This window comes from Triticum aestivum, chromosome 6B, assembly GCF_018294505.1.
Source record: "Triticum aestivum cultivar Chinese Spring chromosome 6B, IWGSC CS RefSeq v2.1, whole genome shotgun sequence".
Lineage (NCBI taxonomy): Eukaryota > Viridiplantae > Streptophyta > Magnoliopsida > Poales > Poaceae > Triticum > Triticum aestivum.
In genome coordinates, this window is record NC_057810.1 from 681,286,366 (window position 1) to 681,311,973 (window position 25,608).

At 46.1% G+C, this 25,608-nt stretch overlaps 1 protein-coding gene across 2 annotated transcripts; it reads left to right on the top strand.

The window, feature by feature from the left end:
* The first annotated feature begins 1,676 nt into the window (after positions 1 to 1,676).
* Positions 1,677 to 7,801, top strand: LOC123139194 (vacuolar fusion protein MON1 homolog). Of its 2 annotated transcripts, XM_044558996.1 has the most exons (15): positions 1,677 to 2,087; positions 2,330 to 2,409; positions 2,504 to 2,575; positions 2,673 to 2,712; positions 2,846 to 2,947; positions 3,070 to 3,191; positions 3,284 to 3,416; positions 4,564 to 4,655; positions 4,731 to 4,812; positions 5,013 to 5,077; positions 5,195 to 5,482; positions 5,566 to 5,657; positions 7,036 to 7,100; positions 7,213 to 7,319; positions 7,401 to 7,801. In XM_044558996.1, exons 1-14 carry the CDS (start codon positions 1,788 to 1,790, stop codon positions 7,306 to 7,308), a joined length of 1,629 nt encoding a protein of 542 aa, XP_044414931.1. In that variant the 5' UTR covers positions 1,677 to 1,787; the 3' UTR covers positions 7,309 to 7,319; positions 7,401 to 7,801. The 2 variants fall into 2 exon arrangements, with proteins under 2 accessions (XP_044414931.1, XP_044414932.1); XM_044558997.1 differs by lacking the exon at positions 1,677 to 2,087 and having other exon boundaries at positions 2,321 to 2,409.
* Positions 7,802 to 25,608: the final 17,807 nt, after the last annotated feature.

Here is a 25,608-nt window from a genome sequence, read left to right on the forward strand (position 1 = left end):
ACTTCCCCCCTCTCCCTCGCGTCACCTCCTTTGAGGCGACACGAGGGCCAACCCTAGCTCGCTGCCGCGTCCCTCCCCTCCCCCTCCTCCCCCTCCGCCGCCACCGGAGATGCTAGCTGGCGTGGGTGCGCGCCACCTAGGAAGGTGGCGGCGGGGATCCGGTGGATCCGGCTTGCTGGTGAGCCTCGACGCCCGGAGCGGCGGCTCCGACAGGTGGCGCACGGCGTGGCCTTTGCGGCGGGCCTCGCTCGCGAGTGGTGCGTGGGCTGCCTCCCTGGCCGCGCGGACGACGGGGGGGGGGGGGGGGTGGCCGTCTGGCGTCCCCGCGGTGGTCTGCCGGCAAATCCTGGAGAAGTCCCTTCCTCGACCTCGATCTGCTCGGATCCGTACCGGCCCTACCCTCTGGTGGCTGCGGTCGTCGTCCCAGGGGCTCTACCGGGCGGATCTGGTGGCTGGGCGTGTTCCCGGGGGAAACCCCTGGCCGACGCGACAGCCGCTCCAAAGGTGACGTCTTTCGGCGTCGTTCTCCTTCCTTGAGGCTTTGGAGTGGAGTCCCTCCCTCCCACCCCCTCGAGCACAGGTGAAAGCCTGCCCTCCCCTGCTTGGACGACGATGACACTCGGTGCCGTGCTCCTTCCTGAAGGTGTCTTCCGGGGCTTGCTCTTGCATTGATGGAGCTGTTGGTGGTGCGGTGAAGGGTGTGGCGGCCTGATCCTATATGCGGCAGCCTGTGCGGTCCCTGGTGCGGATGGTCTCTGCCACTGAAGCCATATGAGGGGATTGGTGTCTCCTTTTCCGGCGCTGGTGTTACCCTGGTTGGTGGGAGTCCCGTTCTCCGACGATTCCAATCCATGACCGGTGCAAGGCTTGGCCCGTCTTGGGCATTCTCTGTGGCATTCTGTCTTCGATCGACGAGTCTCGACAGGCGCCCTGCCTTGCCGCTGCCGACGATGGTCTTCTAGTGGTCGGCCTCCGTTGCGTGTGGATCTGCCGCTGCTGTGTCTCATGGCAGCTTGGGCTCCTTGGTCTGGGTTCTATGGAACATCTCCGTCGTTCGCCGGTGCGGCACCTGTCGAGCCTAGGTGAAAGGGTAGTGGCCCTTTGCGGCGACGGAAACAGACCTTGTGGTTGCTCATGTTTGGCCTTCTGGTTGCAGCCAGCGGCACGATGCATTGCCCGATGTTGCCCTCTTTCTGAGGCCTTAGTTTGGTTAGTTGGTTTTGGCTTTGCGGCGGTCGATGGCTTCGGCGCTTGCTGTAGCCTTTGAGTCGTTCCTCACAGCACTATGTATCTTTTTCTGCATTGCTTTGTTTCTCTGTTGTGTAATTCCTATGTAGTCCTGGCCGGTTGATGGCTTTGTTAATTCAAAGCCGGCCTAGGTTCGAGTCTTTTCTCGGGTTCGGCCAATGCCTTTTCTTTAAAGCCTCGCTAAGCATGCTTTTGGTCTGAAACGGGGGCGCCATGTGTGGTTATTAAACCCCCTAGACTTAGATTGTATCCTATGAACATTAGTAATCAATAAAGCAAGTGTGTTTAGACTCAGAAAAAAAACTTAACACACCGTATGATTCTAAAAAAAAGGTTCTAAAAAAACTTAACCCACCGTATCTGCCCTCCAATCCTAATCGAACGGCCCAACGTGAATCGAAGCAAAATCACCTCAGTATAGCTTGGCCATTTCTCAGCGAGCTGGCCGAGTCGTTTCTCTCCCGTGCCCGCCGCGGAGAAGGACGGCCGCCGCAGAGGAGAAGCTCCGGTCCCTTCCCCCGGGCCTCCCCTCCGTGGCCATGGATCCAGCCCCCGCCGACGAGAACCCCCTCGCCGCCCTCTCTCTCCGCGGGTCCGATCTGCCCGCGCACTTCGCTGCCGGCCACGAGATCGACGAGGAGGACGAGGACGATGGATATGCAACGGCCGCCGCGTGGAGGGAGGGGCTCGATGAAGAGGACGGCGGCGCCGCCTCTCCCAGCCCCAGAAGCAGCCTCGCCTCCAGCACCGGCGCCGGCGGCATCGAGGAGCCCGACGCCGCCCCGCCCCTCGCCCCCAGCGCCGAGGACTGGGCGCAGGGCAAGAAGCACGCCGACGAGGTGCTCCCTGCTCCGTTACATCTCCTTACACTACACGCACCATTGTGATTCACCTACACATGGAGTATTGTTTCTCTCTTGAGCTACATCAATCATCTAATTATGAATTATTTACCCCTCAATTGACTCTTCATTGCTACGTAATTTGGATGCCCAGCGATGACATTAGTTTCCATGCTACTGCTGGAGTTGTAAGTGTTGTGTCACCCTGAGTGAGTGTGCTCCTCTCCTTGATGTTCCAGGATGATGGTTCAGCTTCATGGAGGAAGAGGAAAAAACATTTCTTCATCTTGAGCAATTCCGGCAAGCCAATATACTCTAGGTAAGGTAACATCACTTATGCAAAAATGATTCATGATACAGTTTACCAGGAAAAACCATAACATGCCATTTCCTTCATCTTGTTTGACTTCTAGGTATGGAGATGAGCACAAGTTAGCTGGATTTTCTGCTACATTGCAGGCGATTGTTTCTTTTGTTGAGGACAGGTATGCAACGATTAGATTTGGCTGCCTAACCTTTTCCTGTGGGGTATGGGCTGTGCTGATTTTTTCCTCTTGGTGATATTCTTTTGTTTTTATCCAGTGCTGACCATATCAAATTTGTGAGAGCTGGAAAACATCAGGTCAAGTGGCCTTCCTTGTCCAAAATTTACTCTGTTCATTTAATCTTAGTTCAGAAGGACAATGCATGCATTCTTCCCTTTTATGTGCTAACTGTATTATACTGAGTTGATTGTACACTCTCCTTCCTTACAGATAGTTTTCCTTGTGAAAGGTCCTATATATTTAGTTTGTATAAGCTGCACCGAAGAGTCATTTGAAGGATTGAGGGGACAACTAGAGCTCATGTATGGCCAGGTGCTTCCACTGTTGCATTCATCTTAACACATTTGAATTTCTTGTATTTTATTGTGATCATTATACAGCCATGCGTTTCCATTCCTATCCTGATTTCTCTGTCTGAAATCACAAACTTGCAGATGTTGCTTATTTTGACAAAGTCGGTCAACAGGTGCTTTGAGAAGAATCCCAAATTTGATATGGCACCGCTTCTAGGTGGCACAGATGTGGTTTTCCGATCTCTTATACATGCGTTCAGCTGGTCAGCTTGTTTCCTTTTCCTTTTCACGGATCTCAACTTAATTCATTTTGGACTTTAGTGCTTAATTGATATCTTACTGAACCATTACACAGGAATCCTGCTACATTTCTTCATGCATACACATGCCTTCCCCTTGCCCAAGCAACAAGACAGGCTGCTAGCACAGCTTTGCAGGACATTGCTGATTCAGGTGTTCTATTTGCACTGTTGATGTGTGATCACAAGGTTTGTCCAATTTCCTGCCATGACTTTCATTTTGATACTAATCCCATTTGACGTATTCATCTTACTGTGCTGAGGCTATGCTTATTTGGTAAGATGTAACACTTTTCTTATTATAGTTACTTCTGAACACTCTTTAGGTGCCGCTCGAACTTTCTAGAGCTTTATAGAACATGGGCATAAAACTTATTTTATCGTCAGTCAGTTACGTCTTTTACCATATCCAGAGTGATATTCCACATTTCTGAGAACTTCTGTAGAAAGCTTGCCATTTGTGTTCTTTGGTATCCCCAATTCCCCATATTAGAATCTTCGATCTTTCCAGTAGAGTAATGGCTTTTCTCCAGTAGTATACGGCTTTTGTGCTTGTAGCCTTGTAGCTTGACAAAGGGTGCCAGTACCATTATAGATTGCTCCTTCTAGTGCTATTATCTGTTATTATGTGCTTCTGGCATCCCATCAGAAGGCACCAAACTTTATTGCTAGTGTTTGGAGACATTTAATGTAAATCATTTATTTTCCTTAGTCCTATGTGTCCGTGTTTGTGAGAGCTACATGCATTTAATTTCAGGTTTGTCCAATTTCCTGTCAGAACTTCCATTGTGCTACTTAGTTCATTTGACTCTTTAATCATACTGTGCTGGAATCCTGCTTATGTGCTAAAATGCAACACGTTTCTTTTTATAGTAACTCCTCAATACACTTGCGGTGCCACTTGACCTTTCTAAAGGTTCATACAACAGTATCATTAATCTTACTTTATCGTCAGTTAATCAGTTACGTCTTTCACCATATCCAAGCTGATATACCACATTGCTGAGAATTTCTGTAGAAAGCCTGCCATTTTTGTTCTTTGGTATCAGATGTTTTCAATCTCTCCAGCAGAGTCAATGACTTCCGTGCTCTGTAGCTTGGCAAACGGTACCAGTGCCAATTTAGATTGCTCCTTGCTCATGCTAATGGTAGTTATTATGTAATTCTGGCCAATTGCATCTGCGATCCCATCACGAGACACAGAACTTTGCCATGCCAAATTTTGCACTTATGATTGCAACTTTGCTAGTCTATGGAGATGGATAACATAAATCATTTATTTTCCTTAGTCCTCTGCGTTCATATTTCTGAGAGCTACATCTTGGTTAATTTTCAGGTTATTAGTCTTGTGGGAGCACAAAAGGCAACTTTGCATCCTGATGATATATTACCACTTGCAAATTTCATATTGTCCTCCGAATCTTTTAGGTAATCTTCACATATTATCTGAAATGAAAAACCTTGACCTGCAACCATCTTACAATTTTGGTCTGTTTAATGCAGGACTTCAGAGTCTTTTTCACCCATATGCTTGCCAAGATACAATCCTATGGCCTTCTTATACGCTTATGTTCATTTTTTTGATGTGAGTAAAATAGGCTCTCTGAATATGCATGCTAACGTCAGTATGCCGGCAGTATCTTCATTATGAGAATCATGATGCATGTCTTAAGACACAGATGGAAACTTGTAGAAGTTTATATGCAGTGCCAATCATATTTTATTTTTTAGTTTAGGTTTGAGAAAGTCATTTTATTATATTAACTAATCTCTTCTCCATGGCAGGAAAATACTTACTTGACTCTTCTTACTCCGAGATCAGATGCCTTTTATGATTTGAAAGATTCAAGGTGAGCTGCACAATAAAATGTCGAATACTCGGTTAAAATGTCACAAGATACTGAGTGCACGCTGCCTACCATGTACTATGGGACTGAGACAACTATTCTTTCGTGAACAATGTCTAGGGCCCGTATTCAGGATGTTCTATTGAAATCGAATGTCCTTCTCGAAGTACAAAGGTCTTTACATGAAAATGTACTGCATGTTGAAGATGTCCCTATTGATCTTTCTTCTCAATCTACATCAGCTCCTGCACAGTCTTCTCAAGGCCTAAATTCTCAACCGTTGTCTTCTGATGAGGCAATTGGTGGACCAGCTGGACTGTGGCATTTTGTATACAAAAGTGTTTATCTTGACCAGTATGTATCATCTGAGTTTGCCTTGCCCATAAGAAATCCAAAGCAACAGAAGAGGTATTGAATATTGATGACAGTACTCCTACATTGTTTACTTCCCTATTACTGAACTGTCCTTTGAGAGAACCTGATGTGTGCAGATTGTACAAGGCTTATCAAAAGGTTTATGCTTCCATGCATGATAAAGCAACTGGTCCACACAGAACTCAATTCAGAAGACATGAGGATTATGGTGAGTTACCCAGGCACACCCCACAACTTACTCCGTGTGTTTGGAATTTTTTGACAGATCGGCTTGTTTCAGTTAGTTCATTCCTCCAAGTTATAGTGCTTATTATATAACGGGAATGCTAGAAATCTGACTTCAGATTTTAAGCATTGCAAATTAATTGTTGCGAGGATGGCAAATTTAGTTAGCATGGCAATTCCTGGAAAAAAACCTGAAGATGCAAGGATTTGCCATGCTTGTTAAAGAAAATTTTCATCCTCGCGACAACATAATTTGCCATCTTGGGCGTTCGATTTGCCATGCTAAAAATCTGATGCTCGATTTCTAGCGAAATCCTTATATAATGTGTAGGTAGCAACTATAGAAATATGCAATTCGTTGTTAGTGTATTTTTCTGCTCTGATAGCCAATTAGCCAGTACTAAGATGCCGTTGGGATCTAGATATCATCACATCAAATCATTTATCTGGAAACAAAGGGATGTATAAACTGAATTTGCGGAATAATAAAGACAGATTTGATCAAGCTCCACTCATGTCCATAACTCTATGGTTATATGTTAGTGTCTGGGAGCATAGTTGAACTAGAAACTATATAAGATTTTAGTTCGACTATTGTTGTACCTGGACACTCTTATAGGGACGAAACTCGTTGCCATTTAATGACATGTTCTACCTTCGAGAGCGATAAAACTATTACCTTTTATATTCTAGTTGCTATGTGATTCTAATACCCACACAGATTTTTCTTATTCACATGACACAGTTGTGCGATCTGAACTTCTGCAAGCATAGCGATGTGAAAATAAAACTTCTGCAATCTTAGCTATTTAGGCGCTGTTCGGTATCGCTCCGCTCCACAACTCCAGGAGCGGAGTTGGCGGAGCTGCAGTTCAAAATGGCGGAGTTGCAGTTTCCCCCTCCGCAGATTCCGGGAGTGGGTAATTACCGAACAGGGCCTTAAGAAAACACTGCTCTGAAACCAGCAGGGGCATATAGTATGCAGGGAAATAATAGCTCGTACATCTTTCCTTTAAGATCGGTTTTTGAATGTTTACAAATACAGCCAAAGGTGCAGTATGTTGTTCTATTTTACGTTGAATTGGTACCACTTAATGCGAAGACCTAGAACCATCACAGGATCAGTAGAATAATCCATTCTGTTCACATAGGCGCATGCCTGTAGCCTGTAGGGAGCATACTAGTAGCTGTTACGAGGCGGCAGATATCTCATTGCTTGCTGCAGTTGTGGTTCTGTGGTATTGATGTCCTAGCAGTACCTGCATGTGCCGTGGAAGTTACTAGCTCAACCGTGCTGTTTCCTGTTTGCCCAAGTGTTTCACAGTTATTTTGTTACACAACCAATTTCCCTTTTGTTGCAGTTATGTTTAGCTGGATAACCCAGGATTTTGAGCTGTATGCCGCCTTCAGTCCACTGGCTGACAAGGTTGGCATCTATCTGCCTACATACAGTTCAGCGATGCGATTAATGCATCATCTATAGTAATACTGTCCTGGTGTATCTAATCTTACTTTGAGTACACGCATTTTGCTTGCAGACCCAAGCGATTAAGGTATGCAACAGAGTATGCCAGTGGATCAGGGATCTACAAGACACACTGTTCATACATGGAGAAAGCACCATTGCCTGGTGATATATTGTCTTGTATGTAAACTCGTGTACTTTTTTTTTTTGTTTCTTTCGTCGAAATCTTTCATGATTCATGTGCTTGCCATACTGACACAGGCAATACCATCACTGTTGGGGAGATGTATGAGGTTTGTCTCTCTCTTTAACACCATTACAAATGTAAATGTGGCCCTTTTTTTTATTTCATGGTCATTGTTCAGGACAAATTAAGGCCAATAATTGGTTTTTATTTGTATCTTGTCGATGCTGCGATCCATCAGGCGCCATTTCTTATTTATATGTATGCTTGGTCTGTAACCTTCTAATTCCCCATGGAATCCAAATTAATACATCATATATATAAGTTTGGAGAACCTTATTTTTTCCCTGTATGTTTAATAAATTCAGGAAAGTTATGTCTAAAAACATTACAAAAAAATTCATGATGTAATTTGGATCTAGACAAATGTAAGACAAGTAATTTGGGACGGAGATAATATTTAATATTGTAACTGGAATTGGGCATACTTTGAGGAATTACTTCCCTGTGTTGGTCTATACATACATGTCAAAGTACACATCACAGTTGGAGGATACGGCAAGGGTTATTTTTATCCAACATGGTTGGCAGTGTGATCCTCGTCACCATAAGCGATCTATAATCTCTTTATGATTACTACTTTTCGCATTTTATGTTTTTTTTCTTTTATAAACCTGTTGCAGGTGTGTGCATCTTACTTATGCAGAGGTCCGGTGTAATGCTAGAACCTATTGAGTAATGAAGCGCTCTATGGAAAAAGCCTCATGAAAACTTGCTGAGAATTTGAAGTTAAAATTATGCAAAGTAATAACGTGGGCATGCATGAGTGTCCAATCTTAATTGCAACCTGTTAATATACTTTTGCATAGCACAACAGGTCAGTCCGTGTGCAAAACTTGAATGTAAGAGCAACTCCAACAGGGCCACCCATTTCGTCCGCTGGCGTCCGTTTGGGTCGGCGCGGACACAAAAGTCGGCCCAACGCGCCGACCAAAACGGACGCACGTCCGCTTGTCGTCCACCTGCCAACCCATTTCCGGCCCATTTTTGAGCCGGATTTGCGTCGGCATGGACACGAGGCGGACGCACGCGCGCACCTTCTCCTTCCCCCGGGCCCGCTGGTCGGTGGCAGCCTCCACCATTTCCCTCCATCCCTCCCAAAAACCCTCTCGCCCACACGCGCTCCCGTCCCACCCCCACCATGGACGATGACCTCGATGCCGCCGCCGGCCTCGCCTCCCTCGCCTCGTCCGGCATGCCGACCGCCCCTTCCGGCAAAGGCAAGCCTCGCGCCCCCTGCAGGTGTGCTGGCATGACCACGGGGCCGCGATGGTGTGGTCGAACTCAAGTCCCACCCTTTTTTTCTGTGCTGGCATGTGTGCCAGCCGCTGGCGAGTGCGCCAACATGAACTGTGGCGATATTTTTTGAAGCCGACATTGTATGCGCCGGCATGAGACATGGCCGCTGGCTTTTTTTAAAAAGAAATTGAGAGCGAACATGAAATGGGTCGGTGCGTTGGACGCACTGCTGACCCAAATCTAAAACAGGGCGGACGCCGGGTGGGCGGCTGACCCAAACAGACAAAATACAGCCAAAATCGCCGTCCAAACCGTTTGGGTCGACCCGTTGGAGTTGCTATAAGAACACGCGTAAACCGGTTGCAGTTTTGGAGATGCATCTTTTAATTAGACAGGTTCAAAGCACAAGATAAGATTCTAGTAGCACCCAACGCGGATCGTGCACGCTAGAAACGTCTTGGGAGTTGGGAGGCATCTTGAAGTGCAGAGGCAGGTGGTATCATCACGCACTTCAAAGTTGTACTGTTTTTTTTTTTGCGGGGAAAGTTGTACTGTTAATTCGAGTAGTAACATTTTTAGTTTAAGAAAAAAGGAGTATCATTTTTTGTGTGTGCGTGTATTTCCTCCGTTTCTAGATATAAGTCCTTTTAGGGATTTCAATATGAATTATATATGAAGCAAAATGAGTGAATCTACACTTTGAAATACATCCATATACATCTGTATGCAGTTGAAATCTCTAAAAAGGTTTATACTTAGAAACGGAGGAAGTACACGACAGACATGTAAGCCTTATTGTGTTATGTATATATATGGACACGGGAGTTTTTTTATGCCTTAACAACATCTTTTATTCAATAACAAGTACAGAGCGACCCCACGTCCACGGAAACAATCGTGAACGGCACTGATCTCGAACAACAACATCACACAACTAAATTTTAAAAGAAGAACTATAATGAGAAGATCGATGCGCGACATCATGACTAACAGTACTTTCAAACATGTACTTCATCAGGGAACTGACTTCAGCGAATCATAAAGCACGAGTTAGAAATGCAGTTGCAGTTAGGGTTCGTGCATGGAGTCCACCTGCATGATTGCATACAGTAGTACCGCTGCTGTTGCACACCCTCCTCAGTCACCATGACGATGGTCTCGTTTGAAACCCGCGGCAGGCGAGCCATGGCCGTTGGAGCCACCGCGAGCTGCAAAAGCACCGTTGCAGCCACCAGGGCCACCACGCCGACGGCCTTGTTTCCAATCTTCATACTGCGAGCTTGACTAGCGAGTTGTGATTTGGTAGGTTTGTTCGTGTTTGATCTGCTCAGCTCGTACGCGTTCTCGGCCCTTTTATAGGCAGCAGCGACGAGATAAGCACGGAGCCTGCTCTCAAACTAAAATTATGTGAACCGGTTTAAAATATAAGCCCCATAGCAGTCTTGGAGATTGATGGCAGTACCAATTGGATACAAAACATAGGAGTTTGGGACGATGGGTGTGCTTACCATGTGATTTTCTTTTGTCTTTTGCCTCTTAATGTCATTGGGAAGGGTTACATGCACGTTACAAGCACGGTGTGACCTGCCAGATCGAGGCAGCGCCACAAACGATGCGCCGCAAGACGCGGATCTTGTGGCCAAATCTCAATGGGCAAAAAGTAAAAAACATGTACAACCGCGACGAACTCATCCACAATTATGAGACCAAAGTCGTTCAACCATCCATGCTACACCATCTAAGAGACTGTGAGCAAGTATTACATGCACTTGAAACAACTAATCAACCGGTGGACAAGTGATGTGCAAATCACCGAGCAAGTAAGTTGTTTTAAGGTATGGGCATTTGACCGGATATGCAACTTGTTGGTTGGATATGCTCTATGTGTGATGTTCATTTGACTGGATGTGTAACTTGATGGTCGGATATGCAACATGTTGACAATGTTTTTTTTTGTAGCCGTCCCGTGCGTGCAACTTGTTCTTGAAGGTGAAGAAGATGAGCTTCGAAGTTGAATGGACAAACCAAGTGAAATTTATACTTTCCCAACTCCATCAAGACCGCCGGTGTCGGCACTGAGAAAGAAGCGGGTGATCCAACCGGACCAATAAAAGAGCCACCTAAAAAGTTTAAAAGAGGGTTCCGGGGAATGAAGTGGAAGGAGAAGGAGAAGTGGGAAGAGACGGTGGCCAAGATAATGGAGAGATTTGAGAACATCTTGGCGAACAGGGAGAAGGCATGTGTCAAGCGCTTTGACATCAAGCAGGAAAAAGAAGCTTAAACTCAAAAAAAATAGGATACCAAGTTTAAATAGAAGAAGGTCGAGATCGCGGCTGCTTTGGAGGATTCAAAAATATTGACCTTGAAGATGAAGGAGTTAGATGATGATGTAAGGACGACTGTGAAAGCATCCATCTCAGGATGTTGAAGCACTTAAAGGCTGAGCTGGAGATGGAGGAGAATGAGGCAACTGACAAGGAGGCGGATGGAGAGGAGCCGGCAGTAGAGTGGGCGTGGAGGCTCGGATAGCCGGTCCGATAGGGGGGAAATCTTCTTTTTTTGCAAGGACCGCTGGAATGAGATATTTTGTGATTGGGCATGTAAAAACAATGAACATCATCGTCTTTTTGATTATGATCGGGCGCTATGCATTTGAAACTCAAATTGTTCAGACCTGGACAACCAAAGGATGCGGTTGGATGGCCAGCTCTTGGACCGTCCACGAACTGATTCGGACTAGTTCGCAGACGGATGTCTATTTTAAAAGTTGGAGTTGGATATGCCCTTAGTAGATTGCGTAGGGCCAATCTAACGTGAACACACATATCGACGTGAACCCATCTATAACACTCCCTCTGTAAAGAAATATAAGAGCGTTTATATCGCCAAAATAGTGATCTAAACACTCGTGTTTGTGTTTAGATCATTAAAACAGTGATCTAAACACTTTTTTCAGAGGAAGTAATAACGCACTCCCTCCATCCCAAGTCAGTAAAAAGTTGAGTCACTTGTTTTGAGACGGAGGAAGTATGAATTAGCAACTCGGAAATTTAGAGAAACAAACAAAACTACAACACAACACGGATGCATCCCGCCGGCGGTAGCTAGCTTCCTCCCCGGCCGGCCTGCTGACCTTGCCACTTGCCTGGCTGCATCGATCTACTTGTTCCCACTGGCACTGCAGGTAGACGGCGAATCCGGCGTGGTGTTGCACATGCTGACGCACTCGGTGTTGCACGACTTCTTGGTCGCCTCCTTGCAGGACTGGCATGTCGGCTTCTCGGAGGAGGCGGCGGCGGGGACCCCGCAGAGGCCGTTGCAGGCCGCTGACTCGAGGTAGGAGCACGCGGTCTCGCAGAGCGAGTCACAGTCCCGCGGCGCCGTTCGCCGCACGGACGATGCGGCGAGCACGACGCAGAGGACAATGGCCCCTAGCTTAAGCACGGATGAGGCAGTCACAGAAGAAGCCATGGATGGATGGATGGAGCTAGGTTGAAGAAGGATAAACAGTACTACTATAGGTAGACTGAGATGCAAACAAGACGTCGGACAATGGTGTTTGAAGGCAGAGGGGTATATTTATTGACACTAGCTACGCACTTCAGGAAGCATCTCAGCTCTGGTGTATCCACTCCGGTGGAACGTCCGATCTCGCGCTTTGTCCATCCCTCACCCGTTCGATGCAACTTATCCTATGATACTCCTCTTGTCCTATAATATAAGATCATTTTTCAAGCTAATAAAATACTTTTTTCGTGGAACACATGCTTGTAGATTAATTGCGCGGGAAGGAGCTTTTTCCTTCTACCTGGTCTCAAAAACAAGACGAACTTATTGATTGCACTCCCCTGCAACACAGCTGCAACCAGCGGTTAAACAGGGAATCCGGTTGCAGGCTTCCCCACAGGGTATCTTCTCCATTTGTACTCCCTCCTGTCTCACCATGATGGTGGTCTGACTCTCGACTGAAGGCTGCGGCAAGCGAGCAATGCCGTCGGAGCTACCCCAAGCTGCAGAACGGCCATTGTAGCCATCAAGGTCACCGCACCAGCTGCCTTGTTGCCGATCTTCATTGTATACTAGTAATTCTCTGAGCCACCAATCAAGGGAGATGCAGCATATCTCAATGGAATCTTTTTTGAACGAGGGAGATGCAGCATCACCACCATGAAAGCGCCAATCTCAAAACTAGGAACGCGAATCGCTTGATCTCAGGGCCGCCTGACAAAGAACATGGCACTTGAGTACTTTTTTAGACAAATGGGCACTCAAGTACTGCCAAGGAGGAAAAAGGCAGCCTACTATGCACCTGGTGGGCCGGGCCGACAATTCGAAGTTCAACTACTACCACTAGTAGAAAAAAGGTCAAATGTGAAGCACATTAGTGCCGGTTTGATTTTGAGCCGGCACTAATGTGTCCATTAGTGTCGGTTCCAACGGCTAGCCGGCCGCTCTCATTAGTACCGGTTCGTGGAGAACCTTTAGCACCGGTTCGTGCCACGAATCGGTACTAAAGTGAGTAGTGGCAGGATGTTGTCAGTCTGGGGGCCCTCCAGCACCTTTAGTACCGGTTTGTGTTACGAACTGGTACTAAAGGTCGTCTTACATAAACCCTTCGCCCACCCAAGCTCGCTCTGTTCTTCCCCTTTCCCCTCTCCTCCTCTCTTCCTCGAGCTCATCACACATTTTGCCCAAAATTTGTCAAGATTTGAAGGGCCCCATCCATTCAAATGATCACAAAGGTTAGCAACTTTGTCCTTTCATCTCTCATTGCTAGATTAGCTCTTGCAATGCTTTGTATAGTGATTAATTTGTGAGTTTAGTAATTTGGGAGGAATTATATGTGCTAGTATTTGATTTATATGCAATTTGAGGTCAAAAATAACACTTAGTTTGCATATGTAGGTGTGGTTTACTTAGTGCCTTCTAAATTTCCGTCGTAACCACCGTCGATCTCTCGCACCATCCCGTCGCCGGCACCAGTTTGTAGTGAGGCTCTTGTTCATGAATGTTTTACATTACCAAATTGATGTTTGTGTGATTTGGATATATAGTTACTCGTATAATTATCTTACCCGTACGCTGTTTGTTATACATAGTGCCATGGTTTTGATATCCGTCCCCGTCGGACCTCGTCCTTGTTATGATTCGGATGTGGTATATTCTCTTTTAAAACTAGTTGTTGCATTTCGTGTTTATGACAAATTATGCCCATCAAGTTGACATGGATATTTTTATCTAGAAGGTATGTGAACCGGAAATTCCAACCGACCCTATTGTCGAGAGGTTAAATTTAGTTGAAAAAGAAAATGAGTATTTGAAAGAAAAATTGAAAAGAAATTGAGGGGGAGAAGATGGAATTGGAGTTGCATGTTGCCGATGTCGTCGATGATCACAAGATCAAGATGGAGAAAATGTGCTTGAAGATTAGAAAGATTAGAAAATATGCCATTGATAGTGAGGCTTGGTATCATTATGCTGTTGGATCAATTGTTACCTTAGTTGCAATCTTGATCGCATTTGTTGTTACATTTAAATGGTTTAGCTGGAGAGTTATTTGTTTGTTGCATTTAAGTGTTGTATGAACTATATATATGTATGAACTTTATGTATGAACTTGTATTAATTTGGTCTTTTCGGTGTTGTGTAATGAAGATGAGCCGACAATGGATGTATGATGACCGATGCTCTCCCAAGTTCATTAATGGCGTGCATACTTTTCTGCTTGCCGCCGAGGCAAACAAGCGGGCGGATGATTTTATGCCTTGTCCATGTGCTGGCTGTAAGAATGGTCACAATTACTCAACGTCAAGAACCATTCACGTCCACCTATTTGAGTCCGGTTTCATGCCCCACTATAATGTTTGGACCAAGAACAGAGAAAGAGGGGTTATGATGGAAGACAATGAAGAAGAAGAGGACGACGACAGCTATCCTGGCCATGGGTTCCCTGAATATGATGATACAACAATGGGGGAAGAAGCTGAGCCGGCAATGCGGGAAGAAGCTGAAGAAGAAGCATTGGATGAGCCCGCTGATGATCTAGGTCGGGCCATTGCCGATGCAAAGAGAAACTGCGCAAGTGATTTGGAGAAGAAGTTGCAGCGCATGTTAGAGGATCACAAGAAATTATTGTACCCAAATTGCGAAGCTGACAAAAAAAAGTTGGACACCACACTGGAATTGCTGCAATGGAAGGCAGAGAATGGTGTATCTGACAAGGGATTTGGAAAGTTGCTGGTAATGATAAAGAATATGCTTCCAAAGGACAACGAATTGCCCGAGAGTACGTATGAAGAAAAGAAGGTTGTCTGCCCTCTAGGGTTAGAGGTGCAGAAGATACATGCATGCCCTAATGACTGCATCCTCTACCGCGGTGAGTATGAGGATTTGAACGCTTGCCCGGTATGCGGTGCATTGCGTTATAAGACCAGTCGCGATGACCCTGGTGATGTCGAGGGCGAGCGCCCCAGGAAGAAGATTCCTGTCAAGGTGATGTGGTATGCTCCTATAATACCACGGTTGAAACGTTTGTTCCAAAACAAAGAGCATGCGAAGGCGATGCGATGGCACGGAGAAGACCGTAAGAAAGACAAAAAGTTGAGAGTACCCGCTGACGGGTCGCAGTGGAGAAAAATCGAGAGAAAGTACAGGGAGGAGTTTGCAGGTGACCCAAGGAACGTATTGTTTGGTCTAAGCGCAGATGGCATTAACCCATTTGGGGAGCAGAGCAGCAACCATAGCATGTGGCCTATGACTCTATGTTTGTATAACCTTCCTCCTTGGTTGTGCATGAAGCGGAAGTTCATTATGATGCCAGTGCTCATCCAAGGCCCTAAGAAACTCGGCAACAACATTGATGTGTACCTAAGGCCATTAGTTGAAGCACTATTACAGCTGTGGAATGGAAAAGGTGTACGTGCCTGGGATGAGCACAAACAGGAAGAATTTGACCTAAAGGCGTTGCTGTTCGTGACCATCAATGATTGACCTGCTCTCAGTAACTTTTCAGGACAGACAAACAAGGGATACCGCGGATGCACACGCACTTTTTGGATGATACCGACAGTATATATTTGGATAGTTGTAGGAAGAATGTGTACCCGGGACATCGTCGATTTCTTCCGAACAGGCATCCGGTAAGAAAGAAAGGCAAGCATTTCAAAGGTGAGGTGGATCACCGGATGAAGCCTCGCCACCGTACTGGTGCTGATGTACATGATATGGTCAACGATTTGAAGGTACTATTTGGAAAGGGTCATGGCAGACAACCTGTTCCGAAGGACGCTGACGGACGTGCACCCATGTGGAAGAAGAAATCTATATTTTGGGACCTGCCATATTGGAAAGACCTAGAGGTCCGCTCCGCAATTGACGTGATGCACATGACGAAGAATCATTGTGTGACCCTGCTTGGCTTCTTGGGCGTGTATGGGAAGACAAAAGATACACCAGAGGCACGGGAGGACCAGCAACATATGCACGGAAAAGACGGCATACATCAGGGTCAGGCCAGCTACGCTCTTACCAAAGAAGAGAAGGAAATCTTCTTTGAATGCCTGCTCAGTATGAAGGTATCGTCTGGCTTCTCGTAGAATATAAAGGGAATAATAAATATGGCAGAGAAAAAGTTCCAGAACCTAAAGTCTCATGACTGCCACGTGATTATGACGCAACTACTTCCGGTTGCATTGAGGGGGCTTCTACCGGAAAACGTTCGATTAGCCATTGTGAAGCTATGTGCATTCCTCATGCAATCTCTCAGAAGGTAATCGATACAGAAATCATACCAAGGTTACTGAATGATTTGGTGCAATGTCTTGTCAGTTTCGAGTTGGTGTTCCCACCATCCTTCTTCAACATCATGACACACGTCCTAGTTCACCTTTGCGAAGAGATTAACATTTTGGGTCCTGTATTTCTACACAGTATGATCCCCTTTGAGAGGTTCATGGGAGTCTTCAAGAAATATGTTCATAACCGTGCTAGGCCAGAAGGAAACATCTCGAAGGGCCATGAAAATGAGGAGGTCATTGAGTTTTGTATTGACTTTATTCCTGACCTTAAGCCGATTGGTATTCCTGAATTGCGGCATAAGGGCAGACTGGATGGAAAAGGCATGCTAGGAGGGGATCAAATAATATGTATGGAGGGGAATTCTCTCACTGAAGCACACTACACAGTTCTACAGAATTCCGCCTTGGTGGCTCCGTATATGGAGGAACACAAGAATTTTCTACACTCCAAACACCCGGAGCAGTCTGACGACTAGATTACACGTGAAAAAACAAGGACTTTTGCCGGTTGGTTGCAGAAACATGCCATGCATGATGGCGATATTGAAGATGACATGTACTCGCTGTCCCAGTTACCATCTTCGAATATAATTACTTTCAAAGGGTACGAGATAAATGGGAATACATTTTACACGATCGCCCAAGATAATAAGAGCACCAACCAAAACAGTGGTGTCCGCTTTGATGCAACAACCAACACGGGAAAGGAAACATATTATGGTTACATAGAGGACATATGGGAACTTAACTATGGAGGTGGTCCGAAGGTCCCTTTGCGGTGCAAATGGGTCAATATGACACGAGGCTGGGTAACGGAAGACCCGCAGTACAGAATGACAACAGTGGATCTCAACAATCTTGCGTATGCAGATGAACCATTTGTCCTAGCCAATGATGTGGCGCAGGTTTTTTATGTGAAAGACATGTCTACCAGGCCGAGAAAAAGAAAAGATAAGGAAGCGAATGGATCATACTATGAGCCAAAGCGCCACATAGTTCTTTCAGGGAAAAGAAACATCGTCGGAGTGGATGACAAGACAGACATGTCAGAAGATTATGAAAAGTTTGATGAAATTGCTCCATTCAAAGTGAATATTGACCCGAGCATCCAGTTAAATGATGAATATTGTCCATGGCTACGGTGCAAAGGGACACACGCAAAGAAAAACTTTCACACCCAAAGATCTAGGATGTGACCGGCTTCACTATCATCACTTTCTTTTGTGTTTCACACCCAGGAGGGAATCTCTATAATAGTTAGGGTAGTTATGTGTTTTGGCATTTGAAACGCGAAGAAATTTTATGTGTAAACAAATTCTTTCATGCATTTGAAATGCTAAATGACCCTGAAATTGAAAAGCATTTTATATGAACTCAGAAAAGGTTGAAAGTTGGCATGGTATCATAATTTCACCCACAAGCATGTGCAAAAAAGTAGAGAGGATTACCGCAAAAATTGGATGCACTTCATGTACAAAATGGACAATCTCTTTCGAAGTATCAGGGTTTCAGACGAAAACTCATCTGTTACAAAGGCACTTCATTTTTTAAATAACCTAAGCATTACCAAATTGAATATAATGATAAAACACACTAATATTAAACATAAGAAAAAAGAATCACTGAAAAATCTATTTTCAAAGTTAAGATATTCACAAACTAGTGATTCACACAAATTTCAAATAATTCAAAATTTAAACTATTCAAATTTGAAAACTACCGGCACTAACAGAAAGTTTGTAATTTTTTGTACCTAAAGCAAAAATATTCACAAAGAAACTCTAAATACAGCAAAAAACAACTCAAAAATAAATAAAACAAAAATAAATAAAGCAAAAAAAAATAAGAAAATAAAAAAGCCCGCCTACTGGGCCAAAGCGGCTTGCATACGACTAGAAACCCAATGTGTTGTTGGGCCAGGATGCAGGCCCGCAAAGGCCCAGTAGGCCCACAGGGTAGCACAGAACAGGTAGGCCTAGTAGGCTTGCTTTGGAGAGGAGCTCGAGAGAGCTACCGCACAGGGGCTTATAAATCAGTGCGGACGCCCCTAGGCTAGCGAGGTGGGACTAAACTTGCCGCACCGAACCTACGCCAGCACACACCTTTAGTACCGGGTCGTGGCACCAAGCGGTACTAAAGGGGGGGGGTCTTTAGTACCGGTTGTAGCCACCACCCGGTACTAAAGGGGGGGCGCTTCCCGTCGCTTGGCCTGGCCAAAACAGACCTTTAGTACTGGTTGGTGGCTCCAACCAGTACTAAAGGTGCCTTGTATATAAACAACACTTATGAAAAATTTTAGTTTTTCATCCCTCCCTCGGCTTCTTTCTCCTCTGCCCCGTCGCCGCCACCCCTCGTCGCCGCCCCCACTAGTAGAAAAACCCCTATTAGTCCCGGTTGGTGAGGGCCTTTTGTCCCGGTTCTTGAACCGAGACTAAAGGGTCGTTACTAATGCCCTAGACCTTTAGTCTCGGTTCTAAAATGAACCGGGACAGATGGGCCTCCACGTGGCCAGTGCGCCGAGCCCAGGCAGGAGGGCCTTTGGTCCCAGTTGGTGGCACCAACCGGGACCAAAAGGCATCCACGTGTCAGCATTTCAGTGGCTGGGGTTTTTGTTTTTTAAGGGGGGGGGGGGTTTGGGGGTTTTGGGGGGTTAATTTAGGTGTTTCATATATTGTGTTAGCTAGCTAATTAATAGAGATAAGTGTCCTCTCTTATGTCCGTGCTTGGTCGACGCTACGTACTGTACATGGAGAGGCGCTCGACACGCTAGCTAGTAAGAAAATGAAGGAAACCATTAAGTACAGAAGTTCGTCATGCATACCGAGAGAAGTGATCGATCGACCTCTCCTTCTCCGAGAGATTGGTCGAACAACAAGTTTTCGTATTATGTTTCCGACACTACTGGCTACATACATATACAATATGTAAGATCTCTTACAATCCCCTAGCATTTGAAATCAACTTCCACATGGTATTCTTCGGCTTTATTGATGACGTGGTCAAGAAAGAATCCCGCCAATTCCTCTTGAATTGCTTTTATGTGATCTTGTTCTAGGAGTTCATTCCGCATCTGCCACGTCTAATTTGAAGAAGGGGGTTAATACATATATGAATGAAACTCAACAGAAATGATGGTGTAATAAAATGAAATTGTGAATATTATTGCTTACGCACTTCATATTGTCTTTTAGAGTAGCCCCGCTTATTTTTCAAAGTCGCGTTGTAGATGAACTCGCACACGTAGTATCCACAGAAATCATTCCCTTGTTCCTGCCACAAGCACTTTACGAGAAATAGAGGTCAATCAAACTGATAATGAAGCATTATAAATGGCATTGATGAAAGTATAGCTATAGAATCAATGGGAGATGCGCGCAACTAGCTAGCTAGCTAGTAGTACTTACTTTCGGGTATGTATATCGCAGCTCCTTCGATAGTCCCAGAGCTTCTGCGGTGAACTGTTTCCAAACCCTGCAAGACAAAGAAAATAATTATTATTACTTGAGATATCAGGAAATGAACAAAAAGTTGCCGATATGGTGCGATAATGATCGATTGAACTTACTTGTTGAGCAATTTAGTCATGTCCGCATAGGTTTCGGGATCTTTTCGTCTCGAGTCTAAGACGGTTACTAGTCCCCGCTCAAGCTTAATCTCCAGAAGAACATAGTGGAAGCTGTGCACGCATGCATAACTCATCAATTACATTACTATAACCTCGCTCGAGTAATAAGGGAAACTGAATATGCACACGACAGTAACACTCACTCGAAGTTGTAAGGAAAGAGTATTAAATCTTTGTTTTGATTTTTGATCAACGATTGTAGCAAGTTGGCCTCGGCCTCTTCGGCGTTCTTTTTAACCTGAAATTCATCTATGATATTTGTGTTAATGAACCCAATATCATACATTTCTTGTTTTTTGCACTCGACGATCTTCAATCTGCATAATATAGTGAGGATAATTAATTATAAATACATGCAATGAAAGAGCCGAGCTATATATAGAGACTTAATGACAGAAATAGTACTTACAGACAGTAGCAAAAGACCGTTAATTTATCGAGGGCCTTTTGATTGAAGAACTCGAAGAACTCCTCAAATGGAACAGGCAACAGATCAGTTCCAACGAGGCCGTGCTCCTCTTTAATTCTCAGATACAAAGTATCGTCCCGCCAGACTCTCTGCAGGTTTTCATGTACCAATTATGGAATCTTCGCATCATCGTTGTTAGAGATTTTTCATCTTTGACGAGAGGCTTCCCGTACTCGTATCTGTGTTCGTCCACCTCCAAGAAATCAAAATGTACATCGTCAGGCAGGTAATCTCTAAGATTGCTATAACCGGGCACCGTCCCCGGAGCATTAGCGACGATGTCGCTAGACACATTGAGCGGGGGGCACGATTGCTTTGCTTGTTCGCCGAGCTGGGCAATTTTTTCCTAGCTGCTCGTTCTTTTAACCTTTGATCACTGACAGTACTTCCCGACCGCTCCGCTTCGAGATATGCCTTTTCAGTAATGCGCTCATAGTTGGTTTTCGGCGGAGACTTTGGTGGTTTCCTCAGGGCATCGATAGTGCGCTTTGCTTTCACCGGATCTACCTTCTCCTCCGGAGGTGGATGTCTCTTTGCTTTCAACCCTTCAAAGAAGTCCTTCACTTCGGTCCGCACGATCTTCGCGTTTTCCTCCTCGGTCCTCTTGTACGGTAACTTCTCTAGAGTCTTGAGAGATGGACCGTATCTGTATTGCCTCCCGCCTCTGGCTGTACTGCTAGACGCTGGAGCAGACGGAGCGGTTGAGGCTGTCTTCTTTCGTGCTTGCTTAAGAGGCGGAGGAGAAGGACTACGACGTGCCGGAGCAGCTGGGACGGCGGCGGGTCTCTTCCTCCCTTGCTGGCGAGGTAGAGAAGGAGGAGGCTGCTAGCTGCTCGGGCGCACCGGCGCAGGCGGAGAAGGAGGCGGAGTGCCACCACGCGCCGGAGAAGGAGGCTGAGTGCCCTGATCGTCACACGCCGGAGGAGGAGGCGGTGGAGGAGGGGGAGTGCCCTGATTCACCGGAGGAGGAGGAGGAGGAGGAGGCGGAGGCGTCCAGTTCGGAAGGTTGATGAACTCCTTCCGCCATAGGCATGGAGTCTTCAGAGTAGAACCCAGTCGAGTCTCCCCTTCACCGGTAGGGTGGTCAAGCTGGAGGTCCTCAAATCCCTTCGTTATTTCGTCCACCGTCACCCTAGCATATCCTTCTGGAATCGGACAACAGTGAAAAGTTGCGCCAGGTTCAGAAGGTCGAACAGAGCCGACAGCCGCCTTGACTTTTAAGTTCTGCCATTGCGTCATAAGGTGGCAATTTTGAGACTCCGTGATAGCATCCACGGGGTAGCTAGCAGGAGCCATCAAGACATGCTCCGACTGAAGCAGCTCGGTGGAAGACACGCTACTTCTCCGCTGAGATGGCGGGGTAGCTTCGGGGGAAGTTTCGGCAGTTCGTTTGCTGTGATTTGCTTCTCGTTCCTCTATCGCTTGTATCCTTGCGTGCAGCGCCTGCAGTTCAGTCTGCTGCACTTTCTTCCTCCTCTCCTGGCATTTGTAACCACCTGCGTCCGGAAACCCAGCCTGCCACGGAACGGAGCCTGGCGTACCTCGTGTCCGTCTAGGGTGCTCAGGATTCTCGAGGGCCATTGTGAGCTCGTCGTTCTCTCAGTCTGGAATGAAAGTGCCTTCATGCGCTGCATCGATATAGTGCTGAAGCCTCTTGACTGGTATTTTCAATTGCTTGTCCGTCCAACGGCACTTCCCTGATACAGGGTCCAAGGTTCCGCCAGCCCCGAAGAACCAAGTCCGGCAACGGTCTGGCCAGTTCATTGTCTCTGGTTCGATCCCTTTATCAAGCAGATCATTCTCAGCCTTGCCCCACTTAGGCCGGGCTTTGAGGTAGCCACCTGACCCCGTGCGATGGTGAAGCTTCTTCTTCACAACATTTTGATTGTTTTTCGCCGACATCTTCTTACTCTTTTCCGATGTCTTGTGGGCCCCAAATGCGGGCCAGTGATCTCTTATCTTCTCATATTTGCCGATGAATTCTGGTGTCTCTTCTTTGTCGACAAACTTTTTCAGCTCATTCTTCCACCTCCTGAATAGGTCTGCCATCTTCTTAAGAGCATGAGACTTGATTAATTGCTCTTTAACTGGCTTCTCCGGATCCTCCTCTGGCGGTAGGTTGAAATTTGCTTTCAGCTCAGTCCAACGATCATCTTTCTGCATATCATTGACATAAGACACCTCAGGGTCTTCGTTCTTAGGCTTATACCATTGGTGGATGCTGATCGGGATCTTGTCCCTAACAAGAACCCCGCACTGAGCAGCAAATGTGTCCTTTGTCCGGATGGGTTCAATCAGTTGGCCGTCGCGCGCGATTGCTGTGATCTCAAACCTTTCATCCGAGCGCAACTTTTTCTTCGGGCCTCGTCTCTTTACCGAAGTTGTGCTCGATCCGGAGGGCTAGAAAAAATAAGAAAGACGAGAGTTAATTAATATGTGTACATATATACCAAAACAATGATGCATCAATTAGCTAGTCAGCACAGGATTAACTAATATATATACTTGGCCGGACTCGGTTCGGTCATCGGAGCCGTCGTCACGGTCTCCTTCTTGCACCGTCATTGGGTCGCCGGAGCCATCATAATCGTGTCTTTCCTCCTCCATTCTTTGTTCACCGTAGCCTACTTCTTCACCCTGTTCTTCCATACCATCATTATCATTAAGATACGAGAAGATATCACCTCCGGCTAAGATTATTTCCCCAACACATCTTCTGCTTCCTCGTCTCGTATGTGCTCCATTGTTTCTGCAAACATTACACCATGGCAATTATTACACAAACATGACAGCAGGTGGATATATTAGTGGCAAACATAGACCAAGCTTATTCCGGGTTTGGGGTGGCCTCGGCAACGCTTCAAGAGTAGGGGCGCGGCGGGAGGGGTAGGAGACCGACATCGTTTTTTTCTAGGGTTTGGGTGTCCTCGAGAGTTTTGGTCGAGCGAGAGGGGGTGGCCTCGAGAGAGTTTGTCGGGTAGGGCATGGCGGGAGGGGGTAGGAGACCGACATCATTTTTTCTAGGGTTTGGGTGTCCTCGAGAGTTTTCGTACAAGTTATCACAGTCGAGAGGGGGTAATATCGACAACGACGACATACATACACGGGAAAATAATGTTATCGGGGGTATATCGACCCCCCCCCCCCATGTGTTGAAGTTATCGGGAGGGGGTTATATCGACAATGACGACATACGTACATGGGAAAATAATATTATCGGGGAGGGGGTATATCAACCCCCCCTCATGTTGAAGTTATCGGGAGGGGTATATCGATGACGACAGACCCGATAAAACATAAGAAAACAAAGAAGAAATAAAAAGAGGAGAAGAAGAAAGGAATAGATCGAGGAGAAGATCGAAGAGACAAAAAAGAAGAAGAAAATAGGAGAAGAAGAAAGGAATAGAGGAGAGGAAGAATCTATTTTTTCTTCTTCTCCTCTATTCCTTTCTTCTTCTCCTCTTCTTTTTCTTCTTTTTTCCTCTTCTTATTTATTTCTCCTCTTCTTCTCCTTTCTTCCTCTTCTTATTTTCCCTTTTCCTCTCATTCTTTTTCTTCTTCTTCCTTTCCTAGCTAGATATATAAAACTTTTCTAAAAAATGTAACTTTTGCATATATATATATATATATAACGTTTTCTTCTTCCTTCTATTCCTTCTTTGTAAATATATAAAACTTTTTTAAAAATGAAACTAACCCAATACATCAACATATATGCAAAAAAACATACATACAAAGCATATATCCATACATCAACATATATGCAAAAAAACATTACATCAACTTATATGCAAAAAAACATACATATATCATCAACATATATGCAAAAAAACATCACTATGGGCGGCGGTGGCGGCAGGGGGCAGGGCAGGGCGCGGGGGCTCACTATGAGCAGCATCGGTGATGGCGAGGTCGGGTCCGGCCTGAGGCAACGGCGGTGGCGCGCGGGGCAGGGGACGGCATCGGGGCAACGCGGGGCGGCGACAGCGTCGGGGCGCGACGCGGGGCGGCGATGGCGTCGGGGAGGCGCGGGAAGGTGACCATGACGGTGCGGGGTGGTGCGTGGCGACGGCGTCGGGGCGCGACGCGGGGCGGTGACGGCATCGGTGCGGCGCGGGGAGGTGACCGCGACGGCGCGGGGTGGTGCGCGGCAACGACGTCGGGGCGGCACAGGGTGGTGACGGCGCGGGCGGCGACGGCGTCGGCGAGGTGTGAATCGGGCAGCCTGGCGGCGGCGGCGGCGCGGGCAACTGCAGAGATGACTAAAAAATGCTAAGTGTTTGCTTATATAGCAAAGCCATTGGTCCCGGTTCGTCGCACCAACCGGGACCAATGCACCCTTTAGTCCCGGTTGGTGCTACCAACCGGGACCAAAGGCCAATTTTCGGCAGCCCAAAGGGCGGGAAGCAGGGGCCTTGGTCCCGGTTGGTGGCACCAACCGGGACTAAAGGGTGGGCATTGGTACCAGTTGGTGCCACGAACCAGGACCAATGCCCCACTTTAGTCCCGGTTGGTGCCACCAACCGGGACCAAAGGCCCCTGCGTTGCCCGCGTCGTGGCCAAAGTTTAGTCCCACCTCGCTAGTTGAGAGGGGCTCGGAGTGGTTTATAAGCCCCACTGTGGCTACCCTCTCGAGCTCCTCTCAAATGCAGGCTTACGGGCCTAATCTCACACTGTACGGCCAGTGGGCCTACTGGGCCTTCTGCGGGCCTGAATCCTGGCCCAGGTTGGGTTTCTAGTCGTATTCAGGTCGTGGTGGCCCAATAGGTGGCAGTTTTTTTTATTTTTTTCCAATTTTTTTGTTTTGTTTTTTGCACTATTTATTTTCTTGTGTTTTTTGCTTTATTTTATAATTCTTTTTGCTTTTAGGTCAGAAAAATTATAAACTTTCTGTTAGTGCCATTACTTTTCCAATTTGAATAGTTAAAATTTGAATTCTTTGAAATTTGTGTGAATCACAAGTTTGTGATTAACTTTACTATAAAAATAGTTTTTTTCCAGTTTTTTTTTGCATTATTTATTTTCTTTTTTCCTTTATTTTTTAATTCTTTTTGCTTTTAGGTCAGCAAAATTATAACTTTCTGTTAGTGCCATTA

What these genes read in the sequence shown, in the direction of transcription:
- LOC123139194 (XM_044558996.1), top strand. Translation starts at nt 1,788, where the DNA reads ATGGATCCAGCCCCCGCCGACGAGAACCCCCTCGCCGCCCTCTCTCTC. An exon ending in CTTATACATGCGTTCAGCTG is followed by an intron (nt 3,192 to 3,283) that starts GTCAGCTTGTTT and finishes ACCATTACACAG; the next exon opens with GAATCCTGCTACATTTCTTC. An exon ending in CTTATGTTCATTTTTTTGAT is followed by an intron (nt 4,813 to 5,012) that starts GTGAGTAAAATA and finishes TCTCCATGGCAG; the next exon opens with GAAAATACTTACTTGACTCT.